The following is a 15,190-nucleotide window of genomic DNA, read 5'->3' as shown; positions in this document are numbered from 1 at the left end:
AAAACATTATTTTTGTTACATTTGAGAATAAAGAACATAACTATTATAAATTTATATCCAATTTTAAGAACATTAAAAAAATAATTTTAAATTATTTTTATGTATTAAAATCTAAATTAAATGCTGTATTAAACAGCGTTCTCTTATTTAGCGCATATTATTTATGCATTATATTCGGATTTTACATTAGTTAAAACACATACTGATGAGTATGTTGGAGATAGTACTGGGGATGAATAGAGCGGGGACGGATCGGATGATGGATTAGAGGGAAAACTGTCCGCATCATCTAAATCAGCAATACGGCATATTGCTCTTCTAATCTCACTTTTTAATTTTCTTTTGTTCACCTCGGAACGTAAACTTTGTAGTTCTAACGCTACCCACTCGCCGAAACGCTCATCTTCATTCAATACTTTGGGTGATGAAATTCGTGAACGCTTCGATTCTTCATTAACGATATCTAATGATTTAGCAGGGCGCTTCTTTTCCCTTTTCTTGTCGTGTTTTTCTGTAAACTTCTGCTCATCCTCTATTGTATCCGATTTAATCTTCTCTTGCTCGCGTTCCTTCTCTTCTAATATCATTTGTTGAATCTAAAAAATAATATAATAATAAGTATATATTCAATAAAAATGTATAACATATGCCATCCATATTATATCATTTATTACTATGTACTTAGTAATAGAGTCATTTTTCTCAAATTAAAATTACATTCATATTGTTTGTTAAAGAAATAATTATTTCTTTATTAAACAAAGACCATTATTTTTAACTTACTACAATGTCTGGACTTCTACATCTATTTAATACACATGGAATTAAAAATTTCAGTGCTGAAAAGTAGGACCAATTACTGGTACACATTTTATTATTAACACCCATCTTTCTTTTCTTTTTTATTTTATGTAATTCCTGACATAGCTGAAAAGAGCAAGCAAGTTAACTTAATTTCATTTTTTTTATACTCTATTCTATAATTTCCAAATTTTTTTAAACAATTTTTTTAAACAGTTTAAATTTAATGAATAAAAATATACTTAATTCTAATTATATTATTTAAAAATATATATATATATTTTAAAATAATTAATAAAAAACAAGTCTACGGATTATCTTAGATCTTATTTTGATTACCTGATTCCGTAGATTATAAAGTTTTCTATTAATCTCCGCCGTTGGGACATTCATATGCGTCGCGATATTGCTTATTATTAAATCCTTTGCTTCCCGGCTCTTAAAATCCTGATTCGTCGCGTCCCACAATGGAACATTCTTTTCGTAAAGTCTAATCAGTTCGAATGTATTTTTCATAGACCACACGTACAGTGACATGATGGAATACGTTAGGAGAGAGCAGCTCTCGAGAGTACTTTCCTTAAGTATCGCCAATCAAGATCTTCTATCCTTGGAGTTTTGGTCTTCCTAAAACTCGTTCTTTTCGGGATAACGATAGATTCGAAGAACTAACACCGCATTCCGTCCTAAATATGAGCTTCTTCTACGTTTATAAGTACGGAGAAGCTCACAATGTCGAAAATTTCTCTTGTTTCTCTATCACTGTTTGACAGAGGTTCTCAATCCCCTGATCTTCGAGAGCCGCTCTCGAGAGTTACACGAGACACTTGCACATGCGCATTATTACAATTATTTTCGTCGAGATCAGTTACATATGTAAAGAAGTCGAACAATGGTTAATCAGTTGACAGTACATTAAATAAAGCCACAAAAAAAATAACACAGATATAAAGTAACGTTTTTCGATATGAAATTTGAAAAGCAACCTACACCGTATAAATAAGTGATAGGAATTGATAGATTTTTAATAAACATTCGTGCATGTATGCTATAGATGAGAATGAGATTGGAATTGCTCTTGAAATTCAAATTATTAAAATATATCATAAATTATCTGCAAAGAACTAATATTAATTACTTATTCCCTCTAAAAACTAATGTTTGCGCAAAGTATTTCTAATCTATCATTAATTATATAAAATATAGGTTCCTATTTTCTATTCCTATTTCCTTCCTATTTCCTAAACAATTGTTTAAAAGAAATTAAATATGTTTTGTATAATTATGCCTTATATTTAGCTATAGATATCACAATATCATATAACTTTTAAGAATCTTTTAAAAAAGATATATTAATAGAAATAGTAAGAAACATGTACTGTACACTTTTAAGTCTAATTTATTTAACTAATTACTTTTAACTCTAATTAATTTGAATTAATTTAACAACTAATTTTAATTCTTCAATGAACTGTTATTGTTTTGTCCTCCTTCAATTATTTCTTTAATTTCTCTTTTAAGAGATATATAATATTTAACACACATGTGGACAACATTTGTCAAATGAATTAATAAAAAAATTAATCCTATTCTGCATATATATTGCGTTCTTATACTATTAAGTTGAACAAGTTTACTCCTGTACATCACCTATACCATCCGGGTTTATGGCAAATGTTGCTTCGCTCTCTGGTAAACAAGGCGAATCGTATACTTTACATATCCTACTTTCTCCTCTGCCTTTACGCAAGTACAATCTCGTTGTGCTCGAATGTGCCAAGATGTGACCACCGATAGGTTTCTTCTGATCGCCACCAAACATACTAGCAGCGCCATCAACTTGTGCAACTACCTGATTCGTTATGACAACGGCGATCCCGTGTTCGTCTGCAAGTCGCAGTAGCATTCTGAGGAATCGCCCCAGATGAATCTGCCTGGCGTTTAACTCGCCCCTGCCAGTATAATCGGTCCTGTAGAGACTAGTAGCACTGTCGACTATCAACAGAGCATATCTGGCCTCCGTCATCATGGCACTGGCTTGAACTAATAACTTTGTCTGATGATCGGTGTTGAAAGCTCTGGCATAAGCGACATTGTCCAAAACAGAATTCCCACTGATTTTGTACCTCTCAGCGACTGCCACCAATCTTTCCGGTCTGAAAGTATTCTCTGTGTCTATATAAAGACACCTTCCCTCTGCGCCACCCATACAAATTGGTAGCTGACAATTTACAGCAAGGGTATGACACAACTGGGACTTTCCTGATCTGAACTCTCCAAAGATCTCCGTGATAGAGCCAGTCTCTATTCCTCCGCCTAACAGCTTATCCAATTCCTTCGAACCAGTGGTAACGTAGACAATATTTGCACGTGTCTGATGTATTTCCGTAGCGCTTTTAAAACCCATCATGACAATTTTGGAGGCCTCCTCCAACAACTTATCCGCTTTAGCCTCGCTGATGCCCTTGATCGTCACGAGATCCTTTTTTGGAGCATATGCCACCGATTCAACGGTATAGAAACCGGCCTCTTGCAGCTTCTTAATGTCACCGGCTGTGATGCCATTTTTCTACGCGATGACAAACATCGTGGAAAATGGAAACAAATATGATAAACGTGTTCAAACATGCACGGACATGAAAGCATGTCGTCGGATATATGATTTCGCACGATATTGTGATCAAAATTAAATTCACAGGACTCACCTCTAGTGCTTTGATTAGCTTTGCTGGAGTAAAATCGTCTAACACGTCCTCTGTTTGTACATTCACCGTTGATGCGACAGATACCATTTTAATTAATGATGGATGCTGTATCGAAAGCTGTTGCCGAAAGACACTTCACCGGTAAAGTTTCAAACCTTTAATACATGCTTTTCCGCCAAAACTTTAAACTTTCATGCGACATGCGCAGCATGAACTATAAACTTTAAGAGAGTCATCTAGATGGTTATAATGTTGAAATTTTCAATACTTTTGATTGGTTCTGCCATTTTTAGTAAAAACAAGTTCAGCCAATCAGTAAAAAGTTTGGACACTTGACCAAAAATGGCGGCCAGCTGTCAATTCATGTTAAAACGTTAAAATTTTCAATATTTTTCTTACTATTTCTATCATTTTTTATCAAACAATAAAAAAATGTCAATATAGACATAGTATGAAAAAACGGATAATGACATTGTTAATACAAATTTACCGATTTCGGTGTAATTCCGAGTTTATGCGACGCGTAAAACTCGGATCGTATAAACGCAAAGCTCGATGTGTGTGTAAAATACACACATACTTACACAGACAGCATAAAGTTGTTAAGAGAAGACAATAGAGAATCAGCTGTTTTAGTTTGACAATGAATTAGACTAGAGAAAAAAAATATTCGACTCTCAATCGTCTTTTTTTTACTATGTAATCTTCAACAACGCCTGCGATAATGAGAGCGAACAGTTTATTTATTTATTTAAATTTATAGATCAATCAGAGCTTACAATTTTTGTATCTCTCATCAAAAAATACAATCTAGAACACGCTAGTATATGCGAGATCAGCCGTGACGTTTCCTTTTTCCTTCACGCAGAGAAATTAAACTGCCTCTCCCTCCCCCCTCCACGCTCTTTATCAATATAGGCGGTTAATACTGTCTATATATTCTTAAGTCGATGGTATTACAATTTATGAAAGACACGTGTCGTCATATGCGAGCGCAGTCGACAGGAAGCTGCAGGATCGTAAGGATATAAGCGATATGGCAACTGCGTTCCGCAATCAACACAATCAACGGCCTCTCTTCTCCTTGAGCGCGGTGTTCTTCGATCTGGACAATACCCTGGTGGAGACGAGGAAGGCGGACAGTCAGACTTGCCGCAAGGTACGAGAGGCACCACACCTTTAACCCCAAGTCCCCCTCTCCCCCTCCTCCCGCCTCATCGTGACTCGGGCATTTTTCCTCCGAATAAAAATTCAATCTCGCTGCTGCGAGAGAGATCACGCGAGTGTGTTGACTCGCTTCGCTCTCCCACGACGTTTATTTACCTATACCCTACCTTCGTATATGTATGTGCTCGCATCGTAAGAATAGAAGTCGTTATCGTGTCTTTTCCCTCCCCCCTCTTTCCTCGCGTGTAATACGAGCCGACTCCCCGATATAGCACGCTTTCTCTGCGATGCGGTGCCTATTTTCGGCACCGTCATCGCGTACCCTCTCTTCGAATTCTCGCGGAAATATCCTGAGAATAATCTTTTTCTTTTTAGCTGCACTCTTCTCGCTGCATTTCTCTTTCGCTCTCATATATATCTTTCACGCGAATATATATATATACGAGGGTAAGTCAAAAAGTAAAGGGACAAATAAAGAAAAACACATTTATTTTAACCTATGTGGAAAATTTACATATCATTTTTCGACATAATCCCCACCAACATCGATACATTTGATCCACTACATAAGCTTCTGTATTTCATCCTGGAAGAAAGATTTGGGTTGGATGCGTAGCCAGTTATGCACCACTGCAATGATCTTCTCATCCGAAGAAAAATTTTTTCCTCGTATGCTTCTTTTAATAAACCGAAAAGATGAAAAGAAAAAAGAAAGAAAAAGAAAAGAAATACTACGAGAAAAAAAGAAGAAAAGAAATACTACGAGAAAAAAAATTTTCTTTGGATGAGAAGATCATTGCAGTGGTGCATAACTGGCTACGCATCCAACCCAAATCTTTCTTCCAGGATGAAATACAGAAGCTTATTTAAGTAGTGGATCAAATGTATCGATGTTGGTGGGAATTATGTCGAAAAATGATATGTAAATTTTCCACATAGGTTAAAATAAATGTGTTTTTCTTTATTTGTCCCTTTACTTTTTGACTTACCCTCGTATATATGTATATATATTTTTTTTACTGTAGGCGCGAGAAAAGGTGCAGGAAAGTGCAGCTAAAATCTGACTCGTGGAAGATTCCACAGCGTGGACAAAGTTCACTGCTGCGATCTGCTTACGAACAAAAAAAAAGAGTCGTGGTATTTAACCTATTTTTAAAATCGAAGAGATCGATCGTCTCTTCTGACGCGCGTGACGTAAGAGAATATCACTCTTCTAAGGACGAGTAATCGATTCTCGGAAGACACGTGTGCGCGAGGTATCGTAGATTATTATTTTATCATTTTGAGGTTATCCATCGAGATTGAAATATATACTCTCGATATCGGAAGCTTCAAAGGAATACTTTGACAGACGGGAGCAACTGCGGGTTCCACGTGTGCGCGATTCGTTCGACGGGTTATTTTCGGCCGTCTGTGGTGAGTGTGTCAAAGGGCAAGGCTAGGGAGCAGCGCAGAGAGGAGCCGGGAGCTCTGCCAGTTGGCTCTCGACTATGCTACGCGCCGGATGACAGCCGGTGACGCCTATCCTGAGAGAACGGCAGACGTTTCGAAAGTTCGAACATCGTCGACGACACTGGGCTACGTCGCGCTGGAACAGTAATATAGAAAAATCGTCAATTTTTGACTCGAGGACAGACGCGTACGTCTCTCATCTTTTTCTTCTTCTCTTTCTTCTATACCTTGTAATTTAATCGAGCTTGCACTATGAGTATCCCCGAGGGCGTGACAAAATGCGTGGCCATACTGAAGGCGGTGGACACAGACTCGGAGAAATTCGCCGCATTGTTTATGGTCACCAAGCTGGTGGACGGCAAGGATTGCACCCCGGCTGCCAAAAGGATGCTCTTCGAGGCCATCGGAGCCAAGTTCCTCAGGAAGTTGTTGTCTACGAAAAGCGTACCTGTGGACTGTCCGCCGCAGGTGTACAAATCCGTGGCGCTGTCCGTCCTCTCCGCGTTCTGCCGAGAACCCGAGCTGGCCTCTCATCCGGACATGGTGGGACACATCCCGGCTCTCCTGGAGATAGTGTCGCAGGCTGACGAGGACGCACCGGACGACACTCTAATCATCGTCAGCGAGGCCTACACCTGCTTGCAGTGCATCGCGCAACATCCTCCCGGACAGAAGGCATTGCTCGAGCAAAAAGCGATCCCGAAGATGTGCAAGATCTACGAGGAGAAGAGTTTCCAAACGGACGAGGCGTTGAATATCCTCGTCACGTTGGTCAATACTTTTGGACCGGAAGCCTGGGACTCGACGGACCCCGCACCTTTCCATACGATAATGAACAAGATAACTTTGGACTTCGAAACCGATCACACGGAGAGGAAATTCGAACTGTGTACCATTTTGCAGGCTTTATTACAATCTTGCAGAAAGGAAGTGATCTCTTTCGCAACGGCGAAGGAGGAATCTTGGCCGCTGAGTATTCACAAGGGTCTGAGCGATATTCTAGGATCGAAGATAAGCAAGAAGCAGCGTGATCCAGCTTTGAAACTCACGTCCGTGATGATGGATTTGCTGGGAGCGGATTGGGCCATGATGGATAAGGAGAAACCAAAGATTTACTTTTTGTTGCTCATTCAGTTGGCATCGATCGAGGTCAGGATGCAGTTGGAGGACAAACAGTTCAAGGCTGTCGTCGCTAACGCCGATTTGATCACGGCATGTTTTATCATTCTCGAGGTTTCAATCGGTTACATCATTACGGATCAGCTGGATTTAGAGCAGAAGGAAAAGCAGTCATTATACACAGCCTTGAAAGGCGCCTTTGCGGCCGTTATCATTCTGCTGAACTCCGTGTCGAAGATGAAGCCTTTGACGGATGTGAAAGAGAAGATCTTCGTATGCGCCCTTGTCCGGGTGCTTACAGCTTGGCTAGCGCAAGAGACGAGCGCGATGCGTCTTCAGGTTTACGCCGTATTGCCGTACATATTGACGGTGGCCAACGATACCTTTTATGCGCATCGAAACAGGAAGTTGGCTGAGAAGGCCAAATCTAAAGCTAAAGCGGACGAAGGGACATCAACCGGCGAACCGATCGTTCACGATCCGATGAGCGAGGTCGACATACTGAGACTGCTGTTGCCCGCTTTATGTTATTTGGCCGTGGAAGAAACCGCTAGGAAAATTCTCCTTCAGCACAAGCAGGACGAGGTCCTATTCGAGTGCCTATCCTATCATTGGACCATCGTGCACTATAAGAGGCCACCGGTACCGAGGTCGGAGCGTCTGAAACTTCTACAGGATGGCAATCGCACAGAGGAACTGGATTTGCATCTTCTGGAGGAAATGAAGGACTCGAGAACCGCGATGGTGTCCATCTGTAACGTCCTGATGAACATCACCGTGCTAGAATCAAAGTTGGTGGAGGAGTCGCCGACGTTCGTCTCGCTGTTAAAGTTCATCTACAACAACCTACCGGAGTTGAAACAGATCCCGGAGAATCTCGTGCTGCACGGTCACCTGGCGGTCCTAGGTCTGTTGCTGATGAAGCAGCAGGCGAAACGTATTAAAAAGAATGACTTCTCGATATGTCGTTACATTCAGGCCACTATAAGATTCCTATGGGACGCGTACATCATCGATGAGAGCAACGACCCTACCGAGCTAGTGGTCTCCATGTCATACAAGGAACACTGGATGGAATTGATGGAGCTCTGGTTTCTGGGTATGCAGACGATGGCTGGTGTGTTGCAAGTGATACCTTGGCTGTCGCAGTTCACGGTAGAGTCCGGCTGGGCGGAGGACATCATCGAAACGCTGAAGCGAGTGAAGATCGGTGGACTGGAGACGAACGTCAAGTCGGCCTTCGAGGATTTGCTGTGTCACTTGGAGAAGGCCGACGATAGCGTCGCGCCGGTGCTGAAAAAGAGCGGCGCATTAGTCGTCTGTCGGAATCATCGTATGATGGAGCTTGGGAAGCGTCTTTTCGGGGATTAGAACCGAGAACTTTTACTATCACGTAACTCTTTCTGAGTCTTGTATCGCGCGAATGATGTAAAGAGATTTTATATAAGTATATTGTAGCAAGGAATCGGTCAATCGAGAGACAGACGGACAGTTAATTCAACTTTTGTACAAAAAAAAGTAGCTTTGTAAGTATTTGCTTTTCTAATATTTTGCGACTTGAGTTTATATATTATATTATTGTATCTCTCTTCCGCATATGTGATATTCGAAATACGTATGCGCGCATAGTCCAGTGTAAATTTAGACGGCATCACGTCTGGAAATAGTTTCCTGGCAAGCAAGAAAGAGACGTCTCGTGTGACTTCGTAAAATCGCGCTTATACGAAGGGTATATACTTACTTGATTTTACATGATGCTTTACGCACACTTCGTTTGTCTACGTATAATCAAGTATACTTTTTTTTATTTTGCTGTGTACATTGCGAAAATTGTTTGTTGATGTTATACTTAACCGATTTTAAAATTCTTTGTTGACAAGAGATTTTGTAACGACAGAAAAACACTTTCCTATTAAATGGAAGAATTTTGTAAACATTTGCTTGATTTAATCACTCCATCATCCACTATTACTGATAATATAACACATTTTCTTAATGAAGTTATTTTTAACAAAGATATTAAAGAAAGATTACTGGATATCAGAGACAATTTTATATAAATACCCATAGTTGCGATATCTATGTAGACATCAGATTATTTCACTTTCAAATCTATGTTTCTTAATATCCAGAAATCTTTTGATCACAACTTGTAGGGTTTGGAAATAATATATCATATTGTTGTTGTTGTTTGTTGTTGTTGGCACAACTGATTTTGTTGTGATTACAGCAACGTCCGCGGGTGCCACTTCGAGTGTCCACTAATCGGCTCGAGTAAATGAATCAATGCATTTTCTAGGTAATCATTAATAATGAATTAAGTGCCATAAATAATTCCTATACTGTATCCTGTCGTCCTGAGACCTTCGTTGATTAATGAACTCCACATTCAATATTCGTCTCTTTCACATTTCAACTATTTTATCTATTAGGAAAAAAATCGCTTCTCTCTCCATCTCTCTCTCTCTCTCGCTAACACTTCTAATTTCTTTTCCTTTAACGGAGAAGGGATACTTTTTACTTTGCGATATAAGCAAGAGAGTCATTTACACATTGATTTATATGCACATTTTTATTGAGTGTAGAAATCTCATTCTTTCATCTCTTTCTTCACATTTTCAGTTCTTCATTCTCGTCATTCTTTATAACAAAACATTGAAAGAGAGCTAATGTTTCTATTGTGTGTACCTGCATTTACCTGCAGCTAGCTGAGGAATTGACTCGGGATTATGGCATCCCGGAAGACGCGTCTGCCAAGATAACAACTGCATTTCTGAAACAATTCAGAAAATGTCCGGACAACGCGACTCTTACTCTAGACGCTTGGCGCACCATCCTCTGGAGCAAGGCGCTGGGCGACAAATACTCGTCCTTGACGAAAAGGATTTACGAAAGATGGCTCTATTTAAGATACCACTACATGGCACTACCACCGAACACGGTTTCCATGCTGCGTCAATTGAGAAAGAAGTATCTGCTGGGCCTGATCACCAACGGCCCGTCAAACGCTCAATGGGAGAAAATACATAAGCTGTCGCTGGAACAGTACTTCGACATCATCCTGGTGTCCGGTGATTTGCCATGGGAGAAACCAGAGGCGGAAATATTTCAAAAGGCCTGCCACTTTCTTAACGTGAGACCCGAAAAATGCATCATGGTTGGTGACAAGTTGGAGACCGATATTTTAGGTAGAATAAAAAACAATTATTTTTTAACTATCTCTTAATTATCTAGAAGGAGAGAGAGGAGCAAGGGATAGCTTAAAATCAAATTTGTTTTAAAAAAGTAAGAGTTAAATAATGAGCTGTAATCAAACAATTTTGACAATCATAGAATTATCCAGATGGAGAGAGAAAGAGAAAAAGGAGAAAGAGAGGTAGTTTAAAGTTAAATTTATTTAAAAATAAAGAAAACAAGAATTAAATAATGAACTGTAAAATTATCGATGTACAGGTGGAATCGAAGCTGGGCTGCGCGGGACTGTGTGGATACCCATCTCAGATAAACCTTCTCGTCTTTCGGGAGACGATCCCAAGCCAGATTTTACAATAAGACACGTAACAGAACTTATGCGCATATTAGACAGGGGTCCAAACGCGCCGGAACTTGAAGACTGTTCTTCAAACGCGTCCGATGGTAGCTAATGCGTGGATGCATGTGCCGTATTAATCTTTTTTAACGCTATAAAAAAACGACTCAATATTTATAAGCAATTACTAAATAAAATTTAGGTTTTTATTATGTGTTGTATTAGCACACCCACATATACACATATATACGCAATGACTTTTTTTTTCCGAGTTGTTTTCATTATGTTTTTTGTTTTATAGAGTAGTATTAAAATGTTAGAAATTTTATATTAATTGAAAAACGCTATGTTTTTAATTTTGATGAGTTTATTAGAGAGTTTCTATAATCTGTGAATTTTTATAGAATTTTCACAGAATGTGTTAGTTTATTTGTACTGAAAATATCAATCCATAGTACAAAGAGTTCTCAATTCATATAATTAATAACGAAAACATGTAGCTCGAAAACAAATGCAATTTATTTTGGTTATATTTAACATTTTATAACTTGTTTTTGAATATAGGTGACGAGAGAACCACCGCTGTTCGTAGTTGACATTTATTGAATTCTATTATAGGTAGATACCAAATAAAATATTATTTAGTTACCTTCTCGATGTTAAATAACTGTAAAATACCTCAGTTATACCGGATAAAGGGAATGAAACTAATGTACAAAACAGAATGCACAAGCAGAGCCAGTAGATAAAAGCGAACAAAATGCATAAGACATATCGTATGCAGCTATTTTATCTTGTCTCTCTCTAGCATGAAAAATTATGCTGTAATATATAGATTAAAGGTATGTCCAGAGGATATGTCAGATGTAGAGATCTCCTACTGTAAAAATGCGTAACATTTGTATATCTGTACATAGATATGCACAAAAGGTTGTACATGTACGGGTATAAATATATATAGATGTCTATTTTTCCACTGTGTATATTTTGTATTCCACTGTGTATTGAGAATTCTCTATTGTGAGAATTCAGCTTGTTGAAAATGCGACAGATTCTCATACAGACGTGAAATTCGATGTAAGAAAAGAAATATATACGAATAAAAGAAACATGCACATGGATAAGATAATCAGTGTATACATCTTGATTCTTATACTACATTATTAATATAGGCGATTTTGTCAAGCGAAATTTTTTTTGCACGAACTAAAAAATTGCATATTCAATGAATTATTCAAGCATATACGTACAAAAGCAATATTATAACGAGCATTGCATTGAAATTAAATATTTCTTGAAAACAGAAATAGAAAGATAGAATAGAGTTTCTGGAGAAACCCAAAAATATTTAACAGTTCAGTTTACGAGTCCACCTTTGTCATTTTCGAATGTAGTTTGAGATTCTACATTTTCGAGCGTAGTTTGAGATTCTATCTTCTTTTTCGTTTCAACTTTCTCATCTTGTACGGACACTAGGTTCGATGTTGAAGAGCTGGCTTCCTGTTTGTCTGAATACCTGGGCGAATCATCCGCGACAGAATCGCGGGCGTTCTCGGCCATTTCGACCTTGGGAGAAATCTGTCTGTCGTTATCCCGCAGTTCTTCTGAATCGTCCACTTCCAAGTCCAAAGGACACACTTCCGCGTCCGTTTGCGTCTAGATAGAGGAGATTGCGAGAATTACGTTATCTTTGTTACGCGAGAGATTCGACAAATTATTTATCTTACCGTGTCTCTGCTCTTGTCACGCAGATTCTTACAGATATGTTGGACCTGTTTGGGATCGATGCCCACTTCCACCAACGACATCAGCACATCTCTCTCCGTGACGAGTAGATCAGGATTTGCGTCGATCAACGTCACTGTTCTTCGAACGCACGATCTGTCCGTCAGTTTCCGATAACACTCCAGCTTCTCCATCACTTTGTTGTCATTCAGAACTTTTGGCGGTGTGGGCGGCCTGATCTCCAATGCGTTCAACAATTTTTGCGCGTGGATCAGATCCTCCAGTTCATCGTCTGTATCTGAATCCTCGTCCATCATGTTCAAGGAGATCTTTAACTGATAGATCTCGTACAGCATTTTATTCTGGGGAGCAAAGAAAAGATTTGTGTGTCCAAAACTTTTTGCCAAAATCTTTTATATCGCAAAAAATAAAACCGACTTAAGAATATTGTAAAAAAAAATATCAATAACTTTTTTTATGTTGTAAGGGGTATTGAGAAACATTACTTTTCACACATTTATACGATAACACATTATTATTCATACCATATTTAGTGTTCCTTTATATCGATCCATATGCTTCTTGAACACATTCCGCAGTTCATCATCGGTGTAAAGACCTCTCTGTATTATTTCTTTGGTAATGTCGTAAATGAATTTGACGTATTTCTTCTCTTCTTCTTTTTTGGATAAAAGTTGTTTCGAAACGCGCTTTGATTCACAAACAGATTGGTCGTCGTTTAAATAATCAAAATCACAGCACTGCGAGGTATTCGAGGATATTGAGCGACGATCGTTCGTTTCTTGCATCAGGGAATGAGAGCCTGTTTTAAATACCGATGAGTCTAATGCAGTAGTTGTGCAAGGGATGAAGAATGAATCTTTCTCGTTCCTACATTTTCTACGAAAATAAAAAAAAAAGGGATAAACGATTCGACTTGAATGAAAATACTATTTTTATATAAATTAGTTAATTAATTTAATTTTTATATAAATGCAAATTAAGGTATGAAAAGGGCTAGTAAGAGCCAGGCACAGATATTAAATGCAATAAAATTATTTTTTATATTATTTATATACCTATATTATTTTAAAATTCCTCTATACTTATTTATCAAAGTAAGCCCTTTTCATATCTGAATTTCCAAAGTGTAAACTATAGTAGTAGCTCGAAACTTTAATGTTTAACGCCGTTCTTACCTCTGTTGCGAATAACATGTCGATGGACCGATTACGTGAGGGATCTCTCGCATAGATTTCAATTCTTTTTTTGCACAAACGGAATTCGGCGTAAACCTTTTACGTTTCGGCGAACGCGTCGTCGCCGGTGATGCCGTTCTTGGATTCTTCGAAGTCGATCGATAACTCATTCTCTTCTCTTCGCGATACATTCGGTCACTACAAACTCTTAATTGCTGACGATCTAAATTATAATTGCAACAATCCAGATGGTCCAAATTTAAATTCATTCTTAATATATCCTGTATCGAAATTTAAAAGTACCAACATTTAAAATCATCGTTTGTTATGGAACGTCTTATAGTCTTGGAAATCGCGCGGATTAATTAATTGAAAACTGATTTATGAATCATTTTATCGCTTGTAATTCGAATTATAATTTCTTAGAGTTAGTATGCTAATTATGCGCGTTGAACTTTACCATTGGATGATGCAGAGTATCATAGGCCAATCTATCGACCATATCGTCTATCACTTCAGAACGCGAACAGAATTTCTGAACGCGGGTTTCTTGTACCTTGCACTGCTGATTTTTCTTCAACGAGTATTTTTTATTTCTCGAATCGACTACGCTCTTTGCCGATAAAATGCGTCGTAAATGCAAGCTCATCGAATTGTATGCCGTAAATTGCTGCAAATAGGACTGTCCTGTTTGATTGTAGGCTGCAATGATTTATAATTAAAAATTTTTTTTTCCAATTCGAAAATATTTATGCAATAAATATATACTTACTGCTGCTTTTTAGATTAACCTCCTTTCTCATGCATCTTGTCATTTCTGATGAAAAATTCAAATATACAATTTTCAGTGATTATGGTCTAATGAGAAATAATTATTGAAACAGAAGCTACTTTCTCTCTTAAAAAATTTTGAGCGATGTAAAATATGATTCGGTGACGTTAAAAATTTGTCATTCTTTCCTTAAACGGAAGCTATGTAGCTATGCCATGTCTGCTCATTCACAAAGTTTTTTGTTGACAGTTCGTTACTAGGCAACGGACACGTGTTAGATTCCCGCCATTCGTTTGTATATATTCTCATTAAAAAATGTGAAAGTACATATATATACAATACATATATACAATTTAATATAATGTAATAAAATGTAACGTGTGATAATTTACTTAAATATAAAACGAGGAACTGATGGTTACATTTGATATTGAATGTGAATAATGCGTTAAATATAAATTTTATAAAATGATATATGTATATATATTACTCTTTTATATATTAAATTGACAAACGTCTAAATCGTTATCAAAATATTAACTGCACTTTGTTTGGTAAATGTTCGGAAACTTAGTCTATTTCGGATATATCTCGCTTTATGATTCACAGTTTAATTAATATAAAAATATATTCTCTTTTTAGATTCTGTTCAATCTCTCGGTATTGAGAAATATGAAAATTCTACGTCCATAGATCTAGATGAGAAATAACTTGCTGGATA

The 15,190-nt window shown here is 37.8% G+C and overlaps 5 protein-coding genes across 6 annotated transcripts; 2 read left to right on the top strand and 3 right to left on the bottom strand.

Moving 5' to 3' along the window:
- Window positions 1-31: 31 nt before the first annotated feature.
- Window positions 32-1,794, bottom strand: LOC145933332 (uncharacterized). Its single transcript, XM_083032938.1, has 3 exons — window positions 1,141-1,794; window positions 784-927; window positions 32-596 (listed from the first exon to the last, which is right to left on the bottom strand). The coding sequence occupies exons 1-3, from the start codon at window positions 1,336-1,338 to the stop codon at window positions 162-164; spliced, it is 777 nt and encodes a 258-aa protein (XP_082889064.1). The 5' UTR covers window positions 1,339-1,794; the 3' UTR covers window positions 32-161.
- Window positions 1,795-2,268: 474 nt separating this feature from the next.
- On the bottom strand, window positions 2,269-3,675 carry LOC145933330 (DNA repair protein RAD51 homolog 1). The gene is made up of 2 exons (XM_083032933.1): window positions 3,507-3,675; window positions 2,269-3,370 (listed from the first exon to the last, which is right to left on the bottom strand). The coding sequence occupies exons 1-2, from the start codon at window positions 3,591-3,593 to the stop codon at window positions 2,435-2,437; spliced, it is 1,023 nt and encodes a 340-aa protein (XP_082889059.1). The 5' UTR covers window positions 3,594-3,675; the 3' UTR covers window positions 2,269-2,434.
- Window positions 3,676-4,449: 774 nt separating this feature from the next.
- On the top strand, window positions 4,450-11,902 carry LOC145934421 (N-acylneuraminate-9-phosphatase). 2 transcript variants are annotated; one of them, XM_083034815.1, is made up of 4 exons: window positions 4,450-4,665; window positions 9,949-10,432; window positions 10,578-10,620; window positions 10,698-10,893. In XM_083034815.1, exons 1-4 carry the CDS (start codon window positions 4,543-4,545, stop codon window positions 10,747-10,749), a joined length of 702 nt encoding a protein of 233 aa, XP_082890941.1. In that variant the 5' UTR covers window positions 4,450-4,542; the 3' UTR covers window positions 10,750-10,893. The 2 variants fall into 2 exon arrangements, with proteins under 2 accessions (XP_082890941.1, XP_082890940.1); XM_083034814.1 differs by lacking the exon at window positions 10,578-10,620 and having other exon boundaries at window positions 4,454-4,665; window positions 10,698-11,902.
- Neurochondrin (neurochondrin) lies at window positions 5,675-9,201 on the top strand. The gene has a single exon (XM_083034807.1). It carries the CDS (start codon window positions 6,378-6,380, stop codon window positions 8,613-8,615), a length of 2,238 nt encoding a protein of 745 aa, XP_082890933.1. The 5' UTR covers window positions 5,675-6,377; the 3' UTR covers window positions 8,616-9,201.
- LOC145934419 (uncharacterized) lies at window positions 11,802-14,611 on the bottom strand. Its single transcript, XM_083034809.1, has 6 exons — window positions 14,470-14,611; window positions 14,158-14,399; window positions 13,698-13,978; window positions 13,044-13,398; window positions 12,501-12,860; window positions 11,802-12,429 (listed from the first exon to the last, which is right to left on the bottom strand). Exons 1-6 carry the CDS (start codon window positions 14,510-14,512, stop codon window positions 12,130-12,132), a joined length of 1,581 nt encoding a protein of 526 aa, XP_082890935.1. The 5' UTR covers window positions 14,513-14,611; the 3' UTR covers window positions 11,802-12,129.
- Between the last annotated feature and the right edge of the window lie 579 nt (window positions 14,612-15,190).

This window comes from Prenolepis imparis, unplaced genomic scaffold (genome assembly GCF_030444845.1).
Source record: "Prenolepis imparis isolate NDT839.2.m4 unplaced genomic scaffold, iyPreImpa1.0 SCAF_3, whole genome shotgun sequence".
NCBI lineage: Eukaryota > Metazoa > Arthropoda > Insecta > Hymenoptera > Formicidae > Prenolepis > Prenolepis imparis.
The sequence above is the reverse complement of the archived record's forward strand: the minus strand, read 5'-3'. Positions and strand labels throughout refer to the sequence as shown.